Source organism: Ictidomys tridecemlineatus, chromosome 15, assembly GCF_052094955.1.
Source record: "Ictidomys tridecemlineatus isolate mIctTri1 chromosome 15, mIctTri1.hap1, whole genome shotgun sequence".
Taxonomy (NCBI): domain Eukaryota; kingdom Metazoa; phylum Chordata; class Mammalia; order Rodentia; family Sciuridae; genus Ictidomys; species Ictidomys tridecemlineatus.
Window position 1 is genome coordinate 49,227,632 of NC_135491.1, and position 21,818 is coordinate 49,249,449.

At 57.1% G+C, this 21,818-nt stretch overlaps 1 protein-coding gene across 4 annotated transcripts; it reads left to right on the forward strand.

Annotated features, from left to right (window-relative positions):
• The first annotated feature begins 237 nt into the window (after positions 1-237).
• Mtss2 (MTSS I-BAR domain containing 2) lies at positions 238-21,397 on the forward strand. Of its 4 annotated transcripts, none has more exons than XM_078032648.1 (14): positions 238-396; positions 4,943-5,004; positions 5,088-5,161; positions 5,907-5,991; positions 6,079-6,170; positions 6,254-6,328; positions 7,550-7,707; positions 8,052-8,159; positions 9,020-9,117; positions 10,650-10,872; positions 17,105-17,179; positions 17,514-17,690; positions 17,862-18,027; positions 18,220-21,397. In XM_078032648.1, exons 1-14 carry the CDS (start codon positions 328-330, stop codon positions 19,005-19,007), a joined length of 2,250 nt encoding a protein of 749 aa, XP_077888774.1. In that variant the 5' UTR covers positions 238-327; the 3' UTR covers positions 19,008-21,397. The 4 variants fall into 4 exon arrangements, with proteins under 4 accessions (XP_077888774.1, XP_077888776.1, XP_077888775.1 ...); XM_078032650.1 differs by having other exon boundaries at positions 10,746-10,872; XM_078032649.1 differs by lacking the exon at positions 17,105-17,179.
• Positions 21,398-21,818: the final 421 nt, after the last annotated feature.

The window sequence follows — 21,818 nt, forward strand, 5'->3', positions numbered from 1 at the left end:
CGGTCCTCCCCTCCGCCGCGCCCACGTGACTCCCGAGCCTCGGCGGCTCGGATTACCGCCGCCGCTCCAGTCCCCGCGCCGAGGCTGCGCCGCGAGCTGCCCGCGCCGCGCCCCCAGCGCCGCCCGCCTGCCCCGCCACGACATGGCCCGCGCCGCCCGCCGGCGGCCCGCGACCCCAGAGCGCGGCGCGGCCGGCCGCTGAGCGCGGCCCGGAGGCGGAGGCCCGGCGCGGCCTCGGAGCGAGCGCCCGCCGCGGCCCGGCCCCCTCCCCTGCGCGGCTCCCCGAGCCCCTGCGCGCCCCGCCGCCGCGGCCCGCCCGGCCCGAGCATGGAGACCGCGGAGAAGGAGTGCGGCGCCCTGGGCGGGCTCTTCCAGGCCATCGTCAACGACATGAAGGTAATCGGGACGCGGCGAGGCCGGCCACCCGGGTGGGCGCGCGGGTGCGGGTGCGTGTCCCCTCTGGGGACGCGTGGCGGCGGGCAGCCGTGCCCTGCTGTGACCGTGCGCGGTGGGGTCTGTGTCCTTGTCTGAGAGTGCCCTGCCTGCATCTGCCTTGCGCCCGGGTCTCCAGGTGCCTGTCTGCAGAAGTGTGGGTGCTCAAGTATTGGGGGATCCGTGCAGCGCCCCGGGTCTCCCTGCGCCGTCGCGACCCGAGCTTGCGCACACGCGGGCTCTCTGTGCCTCAGACCCCCAACCATGAATGGGGTTTAGCTAGAGGACTGACTCTTTGGCCCTTTAACCAGTCCAGGGTCTTGCCGGCCTCCGCCCCCTTCCAGCACAATGCCCCCCCATCCCGACGGGCCCCGGAGCCCAGACAATGCTGTCACAGCCCAAGCAGGAAAAATAATAAAGCAAAGAACCCTTAACTCCTTCCCCGCCAGAGGCCCGACCCTGCTACTGCCGCCCCAGCCCCGCCCCCCATCAGCAACCCCAGTGAGCTCCAGGACTCCAGGTCTTCCAGCTGAATGTCCCTGCATCCCAAGGATAGGCCTTTATCATCATCCTTTGGGAGGAGGAGGGGAGAAAATTGAGGTTGGTGGAGCAACCCCAAGGAAGCTTTTCCTACCCCACTACCACTCAGCGCCAACCCCCCACTCTCCATGATTACCCAAGGTCAGGCTGGAGCAGGCCACTAATTCTTGCCTAGCCCACCAAGTGGGGAAACTGAGGCCTGGCAATGGCTCAAGGTCATTAACCCTGCCCCTGATCTCAGCCTTCATTGTTTATCTGGGAGCTGGTAGGAGGGATCCTCTCCCGGAAAGAGGCCAAAGTATAATAGGACTGCCCCAGACTGAGTAGGCAGAGGGCCCAGCTCCAGTGACAGGGTGGGCCAAGAAACAGCCTTCCTGCCCTTCTCCTCTGGCCCCATGGTCTAGGATGAAGAGGCAGGATTGCAGGCAGGAGGAAGAACCTGGCTCCCCACAGGCGCTCCCGAGGGCCCCTTCACAGCCCCACACACACTGGCCTAGTACACAACACAAAGTCCTACCAGGCCCCAGCCTGGGGAATGGTGGGGACACCACAAACCACATGCAGCCTACCCAAGAGTTCCAGGCAGGCGCTTTGGGAAGTAGAGAGTGATAGGCAGGCAAAAGGTTGGGACTCCTTTCCTGTGCTGCCAGGGAAACAGCCCCAGAGGCAGCTGCCAGATCCCTGTCCCCTAGGATGGGGACTGAAGCCACTCTGGCCTGGGACTGCACAATTAGCAGCATGTCCATGTCTCCCCCTGCCTCCCCCACCCCCGGCCACCATAGTGCTTTCCCCCCTGGGACCTCCATCCCTGGCAGCTCCACCTGTGGGCCCCTCTGCTGGCCCTGAGCAGCCTCCACCCACCCTGCAGACATCAGAGCCCTGGCACGAAGGCCCTTTCCTGGGACTGGGCAGCCTAGACCACTTCCCCTGGCCGCTCCTGGGGCTGGTTGAGGGTGGGAGCTGCCTGCACCTCCTCCCACTGGCAGCCACACAGCAAACACTGCAGCAAGCAGCAGCTTTAGCCCAGAGGAGAGGAGCAGGACTGTGTCCCTCCCTCTTGGCCAATTGCAAGGAAGTTGGAGATGACACCAAAGGTAATGGGCCCAGATCGCAGCAAGAGGTTCAGACTGGCTGGTGGCAGGATTAGCAGACATGTGGAGTCAAAAGGGAGAGGTTTCACCAACTGTGGTGACACCATGAAAAGATTTGCCCCTAGCCATGACACATGAATGTGTTCAAGGACCCTGGCCAGGGACAGAGAAGGGGGCTGGGCCATCTGGAGGCTGATAACTAGATTTGGGGGGCAGCTTCTGACTGACTCCAAGCCTACTGACTTGCTGGGTCTGGGAGAAAACTTGCCCCTTGGAGCTGCCCCCCAGTGAGCCCACAGCAGATCTCCCTTAAACCACTAGGAGGCTGGACCCGTGGCTGAAGGCAATAGCAGGGCGCCTAGAGAGCTAGAGGAAGGTCTGAGCTCAGGGGGGGAAGAGTCCTCAAGAGCTTGCCCTGCCTTCCCTGTCTCACACAGCTCAGGCCACAAGCCCACTGAATCCAGAGAGGGGCAAGAACTTGTTTGGGGTGTTAGGCCTGGGCACAGCACCCTCAGAGAGCAAATGGGGCCACCACCTCACATTGGTCTGTTCAGATAATCGGGTCATAATCATTGCCTCCCCATCCAGAGTAGAGTGTCATCTGGACACACAGACCCTGGGCGGGTGGGAGGGCTCTCCTAGCAGAGACATGACTTCTGTGCTCCTGGCCAACAGTGATGAGCCCTTGCTAGCTGCCCAGACCCTTTGAAGCAGTCCCTTCAGTGAGTACCCCCTGGAGTCTACACACTGACCCCAGGGAGGTGCAAGTCCCTCTCCTGATTTTACTGGTGGGCAAACAGACTCAGATTGCCCCAAGGTCACCCAGAAAACCTCTGGAGCTGAAGCCTAGGTTGCTTCCTCTCATGCAGCCACAGCCGTCAGTCTCATCCTGTCCCCTTGGGCACCTCACCTCCTCACTCTGGAGCAGCCCAGATGACTGGGACAGAGCTGGGGTTTTCCCCCATCCTTTCAGTCCCTGCCCCCCTGAAGCAGGATCCCTCTACCCTGACATGCAGTCATTCACCTGTCAGACATGGGATCAGACTCTGATGCCACACCCTGTGGCTTTGGAAGAATCACTTCACCTTGTTTCCTCATCACTCAAAGGGGAAATAGTAGGATTCTTCTCGCGGGGCTGCTGTGAAGACCGACGCACACTGTGCAAGTGCCAGCCAGGCCCTGCATAGAACACAGTGCAGTTGCAGTGACCAGGGAAGGTAAACCAGAGTCTCAGAACCTGACAGGCAGGGCCTAGGCCAGGTAAAGCCTGGGGCACTGGCCACTCCGGCCCTTCCTCCTAGTCTCTGGGCTCATTCGGGAACCATGAGTGGGGGAGGGGAGAGAAGGCTAAGCCCTTGAGGACTGAAGCACCTGGGTCCATCTGCTGAGGAGAAACTAGGCCTGCCTCCCCCATGCCCTGTCCCGTCCCCCTCGCCTGGGACAACCCTCTCCCTGAGACTACCCACGGACTGCTGAGAGAGCTGAGAAGGTGTTCAGGGAGGAGGGGGCAGAACAGCTGGCTGTGGACTACCTGCACCCCAGCAGCGAGGTCTTAAGGATACCCAGGCTGGGTGGGGTGAAGGTGGTAGGAAGGTATGCCTTTCAAAAGACCCCAAGGCATGGGTCAGCTCCTCGGGACTGCTAGGGACAACCTCCCAGGCTCCTTTTCCCTGAGCTGTATGGGGACAGCCAACCCAGGTCCCCCGTCTCTTGTCCCAGCCGCAGTGTACTTCGTAAATATTTGCTTTCCCTGGACACTGGTTTGGCTGGGCTAGGAAGGAGGGGGTTTCTGAGGTTCCCTGATGCCGCTCAGCTCCTGTCTACCCCTGTGGGTACTTCTGGCCTGGGCAGGCCAGCTAGAACCTGTCCTGGGACTTCAGCCAGGGAGAGCCTTCTCTGAGGGCCTTGGGGAACTGGGGTCTCTGTTTCCCCTCCTTTCCTAGGGCAAAGCCTGAACCCCCAGTGCTTATTATCATGGAGGAGAAAGACCTTTGGAGCTGGGGCTTTGCTCACCCAGGGTTGTCCTTCAAAAAGCAAGGCCTCCACAGGGCCCTGAAGCCAAGGCTGAGCTTTCTCAAGGCCTGCAGCCATGGGGAGAGCACATTAGCCAGAAAAGCCCCTTAATCAGACTGGACAAGTCGGTCGCCAGGAGCTCGACCTCCCTACTGGGAAACCCCCTCCCAACATGGAGCCATGGGCCAGGCAGGGATAAAGGCCACACTGTTTCCCCTGGAGGGGAGGGGAGCGGGGGGTGGAAAAAGGTGGCTCTGTTGGCTGCACAAGGCCCCATTCAGCCTGGGGCCTGGTTGTCCCGGGCAGACTGTCCAGGCCCTGCAGCAGCCACAGCCTCCTCAGAAGCCCGGGAGCCACTACTGCTGGCCTAGTGTGTCCTGCCAGCAGCAGCTCCCAGGGCCTCGCTATACCTGGAATGCCTTGACCCTGCCAGCCTCCCCACCCCACGCTGCCCCAGCCCTAAGCCAGGTGGCAAGTCAGGGCCCACCATCCCAGGCCTAGGGAACATGGATCCCTATTTGGGCTCAGCTTAGATCCCTGCCAGGCCCCTGAGGAGCCCAGAGGAGACAGGACCTGCCATCTACTGCCTCCACCTCCCTGGAAGGAGAGTGGGAACCGCAGAGTTGCCAACTCTACACAGTAGGAACAGACTCCCGCCAGGGTGGGAAGGAAGAGCCAAGGCACTGGTTCCCAGGGGCAAGCCCTTCTCATGCCTGCTGCCCTGTCCTCAGCCCTGTCTCCTCCCAGAGGGCGGGAGCCTGCTCTCCTCAGGGACAAAGCCCTCTCAAGAAAGGGACAAGTCTGGGTAGCAGATGGGGGATCCAGACCAGGCTGAGCCCTTCAGTCCTCTCCCTCCTCTCTCACAGAGCTCCTACCCCATCTGGGAGGACTTCAACTCCAAGGCCACGAAGCTGCATTCCCAGCTGAGGTGAGGCTGCCTGGGGTGCTCTAGTAGGGAGGGATGGAGAGAAGGCCCCCGCTGACCTTCCACCTCACTGTCCGTCTCCCCAGGACCACCGTGCTGGCTGCTGTGGCCTTCCTGGACGCCTTCCAGAAAGTGGCCGACATGGCCACCAACACTCGAGGTGGGAAGGATCGTGGCTGGAGGTCAGGGATGCCCCAGGGTGGGCTTGGGGTGGGAAAGCCCGAAGGAAATGACACAAGGCCCGGCGCTGAGGTTTTGCTCCCTCATGGAATGGGCTGGTTGTGGAGAGACTGAGCCCCTTGCCACAAGAGGCACAAGCAGGAGTGGGTGAGTGGCGGCAGGGATGTTCCAGGGGGTCCCTTCTTGCTGTGGGCAGCTCAGTTGACCCCTCTGGCCGTCATTTGCCCTTCTGCACAGAGCGTCTCTGGCTTCTCGCCTACTCCCAGCGCCCTTCGGTGTGTTTACGGGCACATGAGCACTCCCTGGGGTCCTGGTCTAGAGCAAGCACTGAGAACACAGGCCGGGCGTGTGCCCTCCGCTGTCACTTCACTCCACACCTGGACGGGCTCCCCGGGGGCTGGAGAATTTCACTGACTCCCCCTTGGGCTGTCTGGCACTGGCCTCCCTCAGCTCGATGAGAGGGGAGGCCCCTGGCCTGGCCAGGAGAGTACCTGCAGCTGCCGGAGGCTGGGATGGCCGGCAGGGGGGACCCGGGTCCTGGGCTGAGGAGGAGCTGGGTCAAGGCCCAGCACCCGCTCCCTACCCCAGCTCCACGGATCAGAGCGCGAGGGCGGGGCACAGGCAGCAGGCCTGGCCTTCGCGGGCCGGCGCGCCCCCTTGTGGCCCCAGGCCGGCATTGCAAAGACCCAAGCGGGCCCCTTCCCACGCCGCGCTTGTCTCGCCAGGGGCCACACGGGACATCGGCTCGGCGCTCACACGCATGTGCATGCGCCACCGCAGCATAGAGACCAAGCTGCGACAGTTCACCAAGTGAGTGGGCGCGGCGGGCGGGCTAAGGCGTTTGGTCCGCGGGAGACCCTGCTCCCTGTGATCCTGACCCCCAGCTCCCACCCACAGTGCGCTGCTGGAGAGCCTCATCAACCCGCTGCAGGAGCGCATCGAGGACTGGAAGAAGTCGGCCAACCAACTGGACAAGGACCACGCGAAAGGTGGGGTGGGGCTTTGTGGGGGCGCCCACACCCTCTCCGCAGGGATCCCTATTATAGCCTCCGGTCTCATCCTGCCTCCGCAGAGTACAAACGAGCCCGGCACGAGATCAAGAAGAAGTCATCAGACACGCTGAAGCTGCAGAAGAAAGCGCGGAAAGGTAGGGCCTAGAGTCAGCTGCCGAGGCCCAGCCCCTAGGTCCCACTCCATAGCCCCACTGCCCTAAGGGGCACCCAGGGCGTCATCCTGGCCAGAGGGGTCCTATCCCTGACACAGGACCCTGCAACCTGTCGGGTGGGACAGAGGGAGCTGCCCTGTGCACCAGACAGGCCCAGGCCCTCCCTCTTGGGAGGCAGTGAGAGGCCCCTCAGGCCCAGGCCCCCACCCCACCCCAGGAGTGGCTCTGTCCATCCGGCTGTCTTTCACACATTCTTTCTTTCTCTGTCTCTCCTCTTCCTCCTCCCACATCCTTCCTGTAGAGCTACTTGGTAAGTCAAATGTCGGTCCCTCCAGCTGCTCCTCCCGTCCTTGTCGCATTTGTCTGTCTCCCCCAGCTCAGGGCCATTGGAAGGAACCTCTTCAGGCCAAGAAGGAGCGAGGAAGGCGGTCGGTCCACCGAGGGAGGGGCCTGGGGCACAGTCCCCCTGGGGCCCTGGGGCCCCTGGCCAGGGATGAGTCCGGGGCCACTGCTGGGTCAGTCTGCCAGGCCAGGAGGGGTTGGCTGGTGGGGCAGGGTGGGGGGCATAGGCCCTGGCTGCCCCGCCCCCACCAGGCCAGTCCTGTTCTTACCTGTTGCCTCCCTGCTTCCTGTCTCAATGTCTCCTCCATATCATCCTCTCGCCTCTCTCTGTCTCTCTTGCTGCTTTTTGTGTCACCGTCGCTGTCCTTGTGTCTTGTTTTCTGATCTGAGTGGGGGCCCACCCTGGGACACCCCTCTCCCTGCTCCCCAAGCCCAGCCCCTAGGTCTCCTGATCCTGGCACCTTGGGTGGCTTGGCCTACAGCTGAGCCCCCTACCCGGGTCTACTTTGTCCTGCCCCACACCACCTGCCTGTATCCTGTGTGGTGATGGGGTGCCAGCCCCAGGCAGTGAGGGGATCCCATGCAGTGAAGGCCCCCGCTGGCCTCCATATGGTCAGCCCTGCCTACCTGGGTCCTGGGTGGCTTTGCAGCTTTGGTGTCTTTCCTGTGCGTGTGTATCTGCCTGTCCTCTCTGCCTGCTCTGGGGGGACCATCCCTTCCACAAACCCCACAGTCTGCCCTCCCCACTCCCCTTGTAGTGCCCAGCTCCACGGCCAGGGATGCCACCCCAGGGGCCTAAGCCATGGGTGCAGCAAACCAGGCCAGCGTCCCCAGCGCGGCCTCTCCTCCCAACCCCTCCAGGGAAAGGAGACCTGCAGCCCCAGCTGGATAGTGCCCTGCAGGACGTCAATGACATGTACCTCCTGCTGGAGGAGACGGAGAAGCAGGCGGTGCGCCGGGCCCTGATCGAGGAGCGAGGCCGCTTCTGCACCTTCATCACTTTCCTGCAGCCCGTGGTGGTGGGTCTCATGGTGGCTCAGAGGCCAGTGGGGTGCGTGGGGTGGGTGGGTGAGACCCAGGGTGGACTTGTTGACCTCCTAGATCACTTCTAAGTGATCCCTGGCAGAATGCATTTAGAGCCACATGCTCCTGGACCAGAAGCAGGTCTCGTGGCTCTTCGTGTCCTGATTTGGTCTGGACAGATGGTCATGTCAGCCACCCAGACTGTGCTGGCCCAGCCTCCACCAGTCCCAAACGGACTGGTTAGCAGGGAAGGGTGAGACAGGAGAGGCCGAAAAGGCCTGTTTCTCCAGGGTGGGCTGGAGGGCGGTGGGACCATCAGGTCTTATCACTGCATCCTCAGAACGGCGAGCTGACCATGCTGGGGGAGATCACCCACCTGCAGGGCATCATTGACGACCTGGTGGTGTTGACTGCAGAACCCCACAAGCTGCCTCCCGCCAGTGAGCAGGTGCGGTGAGCCCTGGGGCCCAGGGACAGGGACAGGGAGGAAACGGCCCTGCCCTCCATTGGAGACAGTTGAGACAAGGAGACAGCATTTGGGGAAGGCATCTGGGAAAAGACCAGAGAACTTCCAGCAGCCACCAGGGGGCATCCAGTAGCACCTGCCCAGGTGATATGCTTAGGTCCCAAGTGGGAGGGTCTCAGACTGAGAGCAGGTGGGGAAAAATCTCAGATCCCTGGAACTTGGCCCTTTCCAACCTGCTGATGCTTGGCTGCCATCCACACAGAGAACGCCAGTCACCTCCCCTAGACCCAGGCGTATGTGTCCACCCTATCCCTCCACTTCTCCCACTGCCTTCCCCAGGCACATCCTGTGTGCCCAACACTCTGCTAAACACCCTCTACAGGTTGTTTCCTTAGCGCTCTTGATGGTGCTCTAAGACAGGAACAGTGGCCCCAATTCATGGAGAAAGCTGAGACTCGGGTCCAACCATGATTTGCACCCCTCTTATCCTGGGCAATCTAGCCCGGTTCCTCTGCCAGTTCTTGGGAGCACCTGCTTCTCCCTTGTCCCCACCCAGACCTGGCCAGGCTCAGAGTCCCAAATCTGTGCTGTGTAAGCGGAAGGGGTGCAGAGAGAGCTGAATGTTCCCATACCTCTCTGCTTCCCACCCCAGTAAGAATCGTGCATTGGGAGAAGGCTGGGGGATGGGAGGGTCAGCTTCCTGGGGTCTTCTCCTGAAGCACGGTCCACAGCTGGGAAGAGAGTGGAAGGCTTCTGGCCCCGCCAGTTCTTTGAGGAGCATGATGAGCCTCTTTGTAGGTTAGGGTCTGCCTCCAGTGACCCCCATGTATGTCCCTGCCCAGGTGATCAAGGACCTGAAGGGCTCAGACTACAGCTGGTCTTACCAGACCCCGCCATCGTCACCCAGCAGCTCCAGCTCCCGGAAATCCAGCATGTGCAGGTTGGTGGGGCGGGACTCCTGGATGTACCCCAGGAAGGAATGTGGAAACTGCCCCCAAGCTCCATCAAGAACTGCTTCAGAGGCTGGAGAGGTGGCTTGGTGATAGAGCATGTCCCCGGCAGGTGTGAGGCCCTGGGTTCAGTCCCCAGAATTGTGGGGTGGTGGGGTGGCCCGGGAGATGCTTCAGAGCCTCAGAATTCATATGACCTCTGCGTCACCCAAGGGATTTTCAGGCGTCGAGGAAAAACATGCCCAGTTGTCCCAGGGCTGCTGCCCCAGGCGTTTGCTGGCAGGGAGGGGCAGTAGCTTCGTTTACAGGGCGTTGACTGTGCCAGGTGCCAAGCATTTTCTTCATTGAATCCTAACACCACTGTGTCGGGCCTGGTCTTGTCGCCGTTTCATAGAAGGGGAAACTGAGGCACGGGGTCTTAGCATTTAACCACTCACGGGACTCTGCCAGGCCTGGGACAGTGTGGGGCGGAAGTAAGAATCTGTGATCAGGGAAGGGGGCAGGGCTTTCTGAGGACACTTACTGAATGGTCCTAAAGCTGGTGCCCAGGCAGCTGCCAATGGATCAAGCTCTGACCCAGGTTAGGCCCCAGGGTCTCAGAGCCAGGGAGGGGCCAAGAATCTCACTCAGCACCAGGTCAGCTCAGCATCAGGGCCCTTCCCCTGGCACTGGGGCCAGATCTAGAGGAGACATTTATGATTGAAGTGGGGTGGGGAGGGCACTGAGCAAGGAGCTGATTATTGGGGGAGACCCCTCTGTCCGGGCACCCGGGGCTTGAGAGAAGCCAGGCCCAGTGATCAGCTGCTCCTTCCGGCTGCTGGAGTCTCTTTAGACTCTGGGTGGGCACCTGTCCAAAAAGGGGTACAGACGGCAGGGGAGACCAGGAGCCAGGTGAGGGTGCTTCAAGGTCCTGCTCAGGAGCAGGGCGGCCTTCCTTGCCAGGAGCACCGCTGGGGGTTCAGTGGCTGTGCAGAGGGCATGAGCCATGGCCAGCTGCACACCCTCCGGCAGAGAGGTGATGAGATGACGGGAGGCTTAAGACCCTCCCTGGAGGGCAGCCTCGTGTGCTGTCCAGACACGCCACCTCGTGCAAGATGGCCCTGTGTGACTGGACGGCAACATCAGGCCTTGAGAAGGCAGCTTAGCAACAGGCAGCCTGGTCTGTCTCTGATTGTTCGATGCTTTGTGACTCAGTTTCCCCATCATTAACCTGAGGACAACCGTTCTAATGGCAGAGGGGGAGGCATATTGCTCGCCTCACCCTTGGCATGCCCTGACCGTGACTCCCAACACTGAGGAGCTCCAGGGGCAAGGGCCCGGTCCCCCCTGCTCCATCCCTGCCCTGCCTGCCTCGTCACCCCGGAACCCAGATCCTCCATGGTACCCGGGTCTCGGGACCTCAGAGTCTGACCTTATCTTTTCCTTCCTTTGCCTTCGTCTCTCTCTCCCCCTCATCTGTCACCCCCTCACACTCCCCCGCCTCCCTGTCTGGCTGCTGTGCCATCCTCCTTCACTCCCTCAGTGCCCCCAGCAGCAGTAGCGGTGCCAAGGGTGGCGGAGCCCCGTGGCCTGGGGGTGCCCAAACATACTCACCCAGTTCCACCTGTCGCTACCGCAGCCTGGCGCAGCCAGCCACCGCCACCACCCGCCTCTCCAGCGTCTCCTCCCACGACTCTGGCTTCATCTCCCAGGACGCCACCTACTCCAAGCCCCCCTCGCCCATGCCTTCAGACATCACCAGCCAGGTGAGGGGCACCAGAGGACCCCCCGGGTGGGGCGCGGCCGCCTCGGGTAGGCTCAGGCCTGACTACACGTGGGGCCACTGTAGCCATTGGGAGTGATCCCAGGGCCTTCATTCTGTTCCGTGTTTATATTATCAATTTCCATCTCTTGGCTTTAAAACTCACTATATCATTATGTTTTAGATAAGTCTCTTGTAAACAGCATATGCCTAGATTTTCTTGTTTTATCCAGTCTGACAACATCTCTCTTTTTTTTTTCTTTTTTCTTTTCCTTTTCTCTCTTTTTTTTTTTTTTCCCTGTGCTGCTGGGGATCGAACCCAGGGCCTCGCACATGCCAGGCAAGCACTCTACCACTGAGCTGCACCCCCAGCCTCAGCCATCATCTTTTTTATCCCCACTTTCATTCTCTCCTGCTGGGACTCCAGTTAAATGTATGTCACACCTTGTCATTCTTTCTGTGTCTCTTAATTCATGTATTTCACCTGGTGTGGGGGTGCACACCCTGTGATCCCAGCAACTCAGGAGGCCGAGGCAGGAGGATCACAAGTTCAAGGCAACTTAGGGAGACCCTATCTCAAAATAAAGCATAAAGAGGACTAGGGCCGTAGCTCAGTGTTAAAGTGCCCCTGGGCTCAATCCCCAGTACCAAAAAAATTCCCATATTTCATTTCTTTGTTGTTTATACTACAATCTGGATAATTTCTTCAGGTCCGTTTTCCAATCTGTTTTTCCTCTAATGTACTGTCAAGGCCAGCCTCAGCAACTTAGCGTATTTATACCAGCATGGACTCATGAATATTCTCTGGGTTATAATTCATGACTACTGGGGCCAGATATGGTGACCCATGCCCTTTAATGCCAGCAACTCTGGAGGCTGAGGCTAGAGGATTATAATCTCAAGGCCAGCCTCAGCAATTTAGCAAGCCCTGTCTCAAAAATAAAAAGGACTGGGGATGTGGCTCAGTGGTGAAGTGCCCCTGGGTTCAATCCCTGGTACCAAAAAATAATAATAAGCCATTACCACTGAGTCTTTTAGGAACATTTTTACTGATGTATTCCATACATGCAAAGAATCAAATATATCCTAAAGGTACAGTTCAATAAATCTGTACAAACAGAACACACCCATATGACCAGCGTCAAGAGCAAGACAGCATGACCATCAGACAAAGGTTGCCACTCTCACCCAAGGACAGCCACTGTCCTCACTAGCTTTTGCCTTTTTTATAATATACATAAGTCATTGGTCTGGGGATGTAGCCCAGTGGTAGAGCACTTGACTAGCGTGGGTGAGGCCCTGGATTTGATCCCCAGCACCACGGATGGGTGGATGGATGGATGGATGGATACATAGATGGATGATTGATAGATGGACAGAGAATCGTACATTTTGTATCCATTAGAGGACAAAAGGTCCTTTTGCTCAGTGCTTATGTTCACCAGATTCATCTGTCTTATATGAGACCTGTATCATTCCCATCTCTGTAGAACATTCCATCACATGAATGTGTAATTAGCCATTCTATGTTTGAAGGACCTTTGGATATTTTCTAGTGTTTTGGCTGTGGCGCAGCTAAAAGTGCTGCTATGAACCTTCTAGTTGGCGTGCGGTTCCGTGGGGGTGCTGAGCTAGGAGTGCACTTACTGTGTCACGATGTACGCACATGTTCACATTTGACAGGTGCTACTGAATGGTTTTCCAAAGTGGTTGTACAGATGTACACCCCTGAGAGCAGGATTATGGAAGTTCATTGCTACACCACATCCTCAGCAGCCCTGAGTATTTTGTATCTTGTTTATTTTAACCATTCTGTCAGGTGTACAATAATAGTTAGTACCTGGTGTTTGTCATTTGCATGGCCCTAATGATAATGAGGTAGGACACCTTCTTCCTTCTTTCAAAGTGCAATTGATTATCTTCTTTTGGGAAGGACTTGTTCAAATCTTTTCCCCATTCTTCTCCTAGGTTGTTTGTGTTTTTCTCTTTGATTTATAGAACTTTTTATATATTATAGATACAAGTCCCTCATCAGATATCTTATCTTCTCTCATTTTATGGGTATGTTTTTACCCTTTCAATAGGGTCTTTTAATAACCAGAAATTTTTAAGTTTAATATAGTCCAATTTTTCCATTTTAAAAACTTGTTAGTGCCTTTCGTGTCCGTTTGAGATATTTTCTTACACTCCCACTCACGAAGATGTTTTCCTCTAAAGGTTTTTCTATTTTTACCTTTTTCATTTAGATGCACAGCTTACCTGGAATTTTTCGTTTGTGTGCGTGTGTGTGTGTGTGTGTGTGTGTGTGTGTGTGTGTGTGTGTGTGTTTATGAAGCGGAGATCCTTTTTTCCATGTGGGCATCTAATTGACCTGGGATAATCTATTGAGAAGACCATCTGTCTAAGCCCATTTGAGGTTCTGTAACAAAACAACCATAAGTTGACATAATACCATAGACAACAGAAATTCATTCTGCAGAGTTTCAGAGGCTGTGGAATCCAGGATCGAGGCAGCAGCAGACCCAGTGTCTGGTGAGGGCCCACTTCCTGGCTCACAGAAGGCCCTTCTGGCTGGCTCTTTACATGGTGGAAGGGCCCAGCTGGCTCCACCAGGCTTCATTTATGATGACACTAGTCCCATTTGCTCAGACTCCACCCTCATGGTCTGATCACCTTCCCAAAACCTCACCTGTTCTTCATTCTTTTTTTTTTTTAACCACCAGGGATTGAACCCAGGGGTGCTTTACCACTGAGCCACATCCCCAGCCATTTTTACTTCATTTTGAGACAGGGTCTCACCGAGTTGCTGAGGGTCTCACTGAGTTGCTAAGGGCCTCACTGAGTTGTTAAGGGCCTCACTGAGTTGCTGAGGGTCTCACTGAGTTGTTGAGGGCCTCACTGAGTTGCGGAGGCTGGCCTTGAACATGTGATCCTCCTGCCTCATTCTCCCAGGTCTCTGGGATTGCAGCCTGCGCCACCATGCCTACCTCAAAGACCTCACCCCTTGAAGCCATCTTCCGAGGGGTCAGGATCTCAACACATGAATTTTGAGGGAACACAAACCTCCAGACCACAGCAGCCTCATTTCCCTCCTGTGCTTCATGTCGTGAATCAGGCGTCTGTGTGGGGCTCTTTCTTGACCTTGTGTTCTGTGCAACGGGTGACTTGTCTGTCCCTTGGGCTAGTACCACCCCAGCTTAATTATCGTAACTTTGTGGAAGATCTTGATATCTGATAACGAAAGTCCTCTGTCTTCATTTCTCTTCACAGTCTCCTCATCTATTTTTGACCCTTCACATTTCCTTATAAATTTCAAGATCAGCTTGTCAGTTTCTACCAAAAAAACGAAACCAAAACCGAACAACAACATTCCTGGGATTTTGACTGGGGTTGTGTCTTTCCTTGTATTTGGGATTTAAGTTTCCTCAATAGCGTTTTCTAATTTTTATGTAAAGGTCTTGCATATCTATCATTGGATATTTGTTCTAGGTATTTGATTTCTGTTAGTATTATTATATATTACATTTTTGTTTGTTAGCTGTTGGTATTTAGAAATATAATAGGTTTTTTCCCTAACCTTTTATCTAATAAACTTGTCCATTTATTTATTTTTTTATATTTTTTTATTGATTTTATTTTTAAATACATGACAGCGGAATGCATTACAATTCTTATTGTAATTTTTCATATCTCGGTAGATAAAGTATGTTCACACTAATTCATGTCTTCATACATGTATTTTGGATAATGATGTCCATCACATTCCACCTTCATTGCCAACCCCCTGCCCCCTCCCTTCCCCTCCCCATTGTGTTTCGTGCAACTGGTGATTTGTCTGTTCCTTGGGCCCTATCTAGAGTTTGTCTGTTTCTCCTATGCTCCCTTCCCGACTGTGAGTCAGTCACCTTATATCAGAGAAAACGTTCGCCATTTGTTTTTTGGGATTGGCTAACTTTACTTAGCATTATCTTCTCCAACTCCATTCATCCATTTACCTGCAAATGCCATGATTTTATTCTCTTTTATTGCTGAGTAACATTCCATTGTGAATATATGCCACATTTTTTTAATCCATTCATCTACTGAAGGGCATCTAGGTTGGTTCCAGAGTTTAGTTATTGTGAATTGTGCTGCTATAAACATTGATGTGGCTGTGTCCCTGTATTATGCTGTTTTTAAGTCCTTTGGGTATAGTCCAAGGAGAGGGATAGCTGGGTCAAATGGTGGTTCCATTCCTAGATTCCAAGGAATCTCCATACTGCTTTCCATGTGGGCTGCACCAATTTTCAGACCCACCAGCAATGTATGAGTGTACTTTTCCCCACATCCTCGCCAACATTTATTGTTGTTTGTCTTCATAATGGCTGCCATTCTGACTGGAGTGAGATGGTATCTTAGAGTAGTTTTCATTTGCATTTCTCTAATTGCTAGAGATGATGAACATTTTTTCATATATTTGTTGATTGATTGTATGTCCTCTTCTGAGAAGTGTCTGTTCAGGTCCCTGGCCCTTTATTGATTGTGTTATTTGGGTTTTTGGTGTTTAGCTTTTTGAGTTCTTTATATATCCTAGAGATTAGTGCTGTATTTCTTTTGCTAAGAAGAAACCTCTCTCTCTCTCTCTCTCTCTCTCTCTCTCTCTCTCTCTATTTATTTATTTTGGCAGTAGAGATTGAACCCAGGGCACTTAATCACTAAGCCACACTCCTAGCCCTCTTAATATTTTATTTGAGACAGGACCTCACTAAGTTGCTGAGGCTGGCTTTGAACTTGCCATCCTCCTGCCTCAGCCTCCCAAGTCACTGGGATTACAGGCATGTGCCACTGCGGCTGGCCAATAAACTTGTGGAAATTGCTTATTGATTCCAACAATTTATAGATTCTGATATAGATTCTTTGTTATCATGTCATTGCAAACCATGATCATCTTATTTCTTCCTTATTTTCCTTTTCTTATTTTATTGCACTGGCTAAGACTTCCAGTGCTCATAGTGGGTATCCTTGTCTTTTTCCCAACCTTAGAGGGAAAAAATATCAATATTTTTGTGGATATTCTCTATCAGATTAGGTTTCTTTCTATTCTTTATTGTCATTTTTTTCACCAATGGGTGTTGAATTTTTTTCAGTGACTCTGCCAAATACTTCTGCATTGAGTCTTTTATTTAATATATTTAACAGTCATTGCTGAAAGTCTGAGTGTGTTACTTCCTCTGAGTCCTCCCTTTTGGTTGCTTTGTTCTCCTTTGTTTTAGTGATCTTGGCTCATCAGAGTCTTTAGGAAACCTGGGGCTCTAAGCTGAGGTTGATGTGGGGATTGTGGCGGGAACGGGGGTCCCTCCCAGCTGCCCTGGCTTGGTTGGCTCATCTGGAGTTTTGCTTGTCACTTCACTTGGCTTCACCTTTGACTGCAGTGCCAAAGTCAGCATCTGCCCCAGGAGCCCATCCCGTATGCTGAGGGTCCTGTTTCTACCCCTTGTTTCACTTTCCTTTAGGGAGAGCCTCAGGGGAACCTCTTCTATTCTAATGGCCGCAAGCATTTCCCATTCATGCTCAAGGTCCCCTCCCGCTGCTAGGGCAGGAGTTACTTTCCCTCTAGCACAGCCGTCCCCCTCCCCCCTTCAGAGCAGGTCCTTCTGTCTTCTAAGGCTCCTCCCACTTCTGGCAGCTCCTGGCCCAGTCTCCTTTGTTGGACTGTCCTCCTCTTTCCAATCACTAAATCTCTGCACCCCTGAGGGTGAGGTCCCGCCTGGGCCTCTAACTGTGCCCCCAGCTTGGATGGCCACCTCCTGCCCTGAGACAGCTGGATGTGTGACTCCAGCCCTGACTCTGAATCCAGACTTGTCCATACACTTGCCAACATTGCATCTGGGTTTCGAGACCTAATGGACACCCGGCTTAGCATGTGCAGGATGACACTTTGGACTCCATATGCCCCCTGCTCCGCTGGCATCCCCTGAGAGAACCGTGTAAGGCAGCAGGTCCTCTGGTGAATCTCCAAGAGTGGGTTCTTGGGCTGGGCTCTTGGTGGCTCAGTCCCCGTGGTGTGTGCCTGGGCCACCACCTTCTGCTGCAGGTGCTCTTGGTGGCCATGACCTTAGAGGGACATGGGGTGAGGTGCTGAATCAAACCGCCCCTGCATGCGGCACTGTAATCAGAACTGTTCTCTCCTCTTGCTCTGCCTCCCGCCCTGTCTGCTGCCGGCCCCTGTCTGCAACCACCCACTCGCTGCATGGCAGAAGTCCTCCAGCTCCGCGTCCTCCGAGGCCTCGGAAACATGCCAGTCTGTTAGCGAGTGCAGCTCCCCCACCTCGGTCAGTGCCCCCAGCCCCGTCCCAGGAAAATCACCGGCTGTTCAAACTGTGCCCTCCCAATATGGGGTCAGCACCCCAAAGAGGCTCAGGTTCAGCCAGAGGACCCCCCCAGCCACTCCCTACACAGCCACATCTCTCCCTCCTGGGGCTCCCTGCTCTGCCCCTGGGGCTGGTGGGACAGCAGCCATACCCACCCTCCAGGCTCTGGCTTGGGCCATTGCGCTGAAGGCCCCTCACAGACCTGGACAACCCAGCCTCAACCCCAGTGAAGGGCCCCATTGGCTCTGGGCAGCAAGGCCAAGAGTCCCCCTGACCTGCCTGCCACACCCTGCAGGACTGGACCAAGGCTGGCCCCCACGAGCAGCCCTCAGGCGCCACGCTGCAGCGGAGGAAGGACCGAGTGGAGCTTCTCCGAGACAATGAGCCAGGCCCCGCTAGTGGAGGCACCCTGGGCCCCAGTGGAGAAGAGGTGCCACGACCTCGGATGTCCCCTGCCACCATCGCAGCCAAGGTAGGCGGGCAGCTCCCCAGGCGGCCTAGCCAGGACCCCCTGAACTCCCAGCTCAATGCCAGGAGGCCCAGTCTCCAGGGCCAGCTTCAGCCGCCTCAGTGGGGCTGCCTGGAGTCCAGGCAGAGGGTAGAAAGGAAGAGAGACGTCAATCTGCAATTTTTACTCCCCCAGCATGGCGAGGAGGTGTCCCCTGCAGCCAGCGACCTGGCCATGGTGCTGACCCGCGGCCTGAGCCTGGAGCACCAGAAGAGCAGCAGGGATTCGCTGCAGTACTCGAGCGGCTACAGCACGCAGACCACCACGCCCTCGTGCTCCGAGGACACCATCCCCTCCCAAGGTGGGTCTGCAGGAGGCCATCCCCGGCCGAAAGTGTGTGTGAGGCCTTCACAGCCTGTGGCCCCACCCCACAGGGACAGCTGGGCCTAGGCCACACACGAGGGCCCCGTTCTTCCCTCTCTGTGTCCATCCTGGGTGGGCTGGGGCTCAGGGGAGACCTGGACCCTAGGCTCACTGCATCTTGTGTCCCCAGGCTCCGACTATGACTGCTACTCTGTGAATGGGGACGCGGACAGCGAGGGCCCCCCTGAGTTTGACAAGTCGTCCACCATCCCACGCAACAGCAACATCGCCCAGAACTACCGCCGCCTGATCCAGACCAAGCGCCCAGCCTCCACCGCGGGGCTGCCCACCGCCGGGCTGCCCACAGCCACGGGCCTGCCCTCGGGTGCCCCACCCGGCGTGGCCACCATCCGCCGCACACCCTCCACCAAGCCCACTGTACGCCGTGCCCTGTCTAGCGCCGGCCCCATCCCCATCCGGCCACCCATCGTCCCTGTGAAGACACCCACGGTACCCGACTCCCCTGGCTACGTGGGACCCACGCGGGCAGGCAGCGAGGAGTGTGTCTTCTACACGGATGAGGCCGCCTCGCCCCTGGCACCGGACCTCGCCAAGGCCTCCCCCAAGAGGCTCAGCCTGCCCAACACAGCCTGGGGCAGCCCGTCGCCAGAGGTGGCCGGCTACTCCACAGCGGGGGCCGGGCTGGCGGCTGAGGATGACGAGGAGCAGCAGCTGGCCGCCAACCGGCACAGCCTGGTGGAGAAGCTTGGGGAGCTGGTGGCAGGTGCCCACGCCCTGGGCGAGGGCCAGTTCCCCTTCCCCACCGGCCTGTCTGCCACCCCAGCCGAGGAGACGCCTACCCCACCCCCTGCTGCCACCAGCGACCCCCCAGCCGAAGACATGCTGGTGGCCATTCGACGCGGGGTCCGGCTCCGCAGGACCGTCACCAATGACAGGTCTGCGCCCCGCATCTTATGATGGCGCCACCCTCCCCACCCTGTCTGGCCCCAGCACAAGCAGGTGGCCTGGTCTGTGAGCAGCAGCCACTCAGCACAGGCACAGTCAGGAGAAAGAACAGCGCCAGGGACAAAGCCAAGCCACTTTATGGAAGAGACACCCAGGCTGGACCACAGCGTTTAACGGGATGTGACTTCTTTAACAAACCTCGCAGGACAGGTGGAGCCTGCAGGCCTCGAACTGGTTTTGGAGCCTGTTTTCTACTTCCCTTGCCCACTCTGTCCCTCCTCTCAGGCCCTGCCTTTTCCAAACCCTCAGAGCCCAGCCTGCCTCGTGCCACCCTGGCCCACCTGGCCTGGGGTCCAGAGCTGCTCCCCAGGTCACGGTGCCCTGGCTCACTCTGGAATGCCGGCCCTTCCTGTCCCTTCATGAGCCCCCTACACCTCTCCCCTCTACCTCTGCCTCTTCCAGGTCCCTCTCCACCTGGGTGGCAGGGTGGCTGTGGAGGGGCCAGTGTCCAATCAGCTGGGGTATCTTAATTTGTGGCTAGAATTAGGGGAGCAGGTTGGAGTTTGGAGACCAGGCCAACCCATGGGGAAGGGAGTCCAAGTGGAGTCACGGGGAGGAAGGACATGGAGTGGGCCTGCATGTGGAAGGCTCAGGGACCCTCCCACCTCCTCTCCCATGTGAGGGGGGGCAGGAAGGGGACCCACTAGGGCAGCAGGGAAAGGAAGGCAGAGGGCCAGGGGGTGGCCTGGCCAGCCACACAGGAGCTGCCTCAGATATCCCACTCTCATCTGGCACATCAAGACTTTTGACTAGTGGCACTTTGGGGTCACAGTTGCAGCCTCCTTTGGGGTCGGGGGCTGGAGCAGTAGACGGTATGGAGGGTTATTTTATAAATATAATAAATTGGAGCTGACCCCAGACAAGGATTGTGTGGGGGGCGAGCTGGTGGTACAGGGTGTGTGTCTTCGAGTGCCTGAGAGGGGGAGGTCACAGGGTGGCCTGATGGGCCTATGGCAGGAGAAGGGCAGAATCAACTCCCCTGAAGCCGGGGAAAGCTGTTCTCTCCAGTGTAGCCAAAATGAGCCTGCAGAGGGCAGGGCCAGGGTGTCTCTGGGCCTGTCTGCTGGGGTTTGAGGGAGCTGCAGGCCTGGGGTGGGGGAGCAGGTGCAGGGTGATGGGCTGTGACTCTCTGTTGCCAGCGGAGATGCCCAGGATGGGCCTGGGCTGGCAGCAGGGCTAGGCGGAGGAGTGGGGCACCCTCCTCTGTGAGGCCAGGTCTGAGCGGGTAAAAGCACGTGAGCCTAGGGCAAGTGGAGGGAATCAGGGTGGACTGTGGGTGGTAAAGAGCAGCGGAGCCCCAAGGGGGGCATCTCGCTGGGCGTCAGGAGAGCACTTTGCCTTGGTGTGGATGGAATGGTGTTGGGGCTGGTCCAGGCTTGAGCTCCTGGGAGTTCTTGGGCCGTGAACTGGGATCTCAGCAGGGTTGACCCCGTGTGAGTGAGTCCCGCTGGGCTCCCTGGGGACTGCTGGAGAAGGGTCCCTGCAGGTCCCTCGATCTGAGAACTGCCTGGCGGAGCCCATGGCCCACCGAGCTCCCAGCCGTGGGAACCCAGAGAGCAGGTGATGAGTGTGGGGTCCCTGGGGTGGAGTTCCTGCTGCACCTTCCCCGCTCAGGGCTGCGTCGGGTTTGCCCAGGTGACCTGATGGGGTGGGAAGCAGCATGTGTGAGGGGACAGTGAGGAGCAGCAGGAGGGCAGGCGTGGCCTCTGCGCCAGGAGTGTGACTGGTCACAGGGGTCCCTGGAGGAAGAGCTCACCGCCTCCTGGGGGCTCCCCAGGCCCTGATGGGCAGGGGGCTGGGGCTTCCCAGGAGAAGGTGGGGGGCACTGCCTCCCCTCCCCTGAGCCCCCAGGGCTGTACATACTCCGTCCCCTCGTCTGTTCCCTGGCCACCCCCTGCTTCCCTCGTCATTTAGCGACCACCTCATAGCGCCCCCCCCTTCCGGGATCCGAGCCAACAATCCCGTGTCATAAACTTTGGTTTTGGGGGGGGGGATTCTTTACATTTGTTTATTTTTCATTTTGTACAGAGAACTGTTCTTTTCAAAAGCGTCTTTTGACTGCAGTAACTTTTCTGGTGCTGTTAACTTGTTCCTTTTTTTAATTTATTTTCCCTCCCCAAGGCCCCCCCTCACCCCGTTCCTGTTCACCCTTCCCCACACACACACCCCTTCATCCCCCCCCCCAACCGTCTCGTTCCTTTTCTTTCCGTTGGCTTTTGGATAAATCCTCCTCTCCTCCTGCCCCCTCCACTCCATCCGCCCCTTGATTTAAATAGTCACTGCTACAAGTAACAAATGCACTGTGAGGATCCAGTATTAATAAAGTCGTACTGTAATTAACACCCCTGCCTCTGCCTGGATTCCCTGGGCTGCGGCGGCGGCTCACCTGCCTTCCCCTCCTGCCCCTGCAGCCTGACCTTGGTCACCCCAGGCCCCAGGGGCTGCGAGCCACGGGGGTCTCCCTGAGGCAGGGGCAGGAATGGCTGAGGCTTGAACTTGGCCTGGGATCTTGGAGGTGCCTCACTCTGCCCCTGCTGGGAGCAGCCCAAGGGAAGGAAGAAGTTAAGATGGCCAGGGTCATTGCCAAGGGACCCAAACGCCCCAGCAGACACTCCTCAGGGCCACCGAGGCACCACAGGCTAGGAAAGGGCTGGAAGGAAGTCCGTCCTCAGCTGTCCCCGGGTACGGGTACGGTACGGCTTCGCTCAATCCAGATGCAGCCCCTCTGCCGCAGCCTGGTTGGCCCAGCCCTCCTCCGCCTCC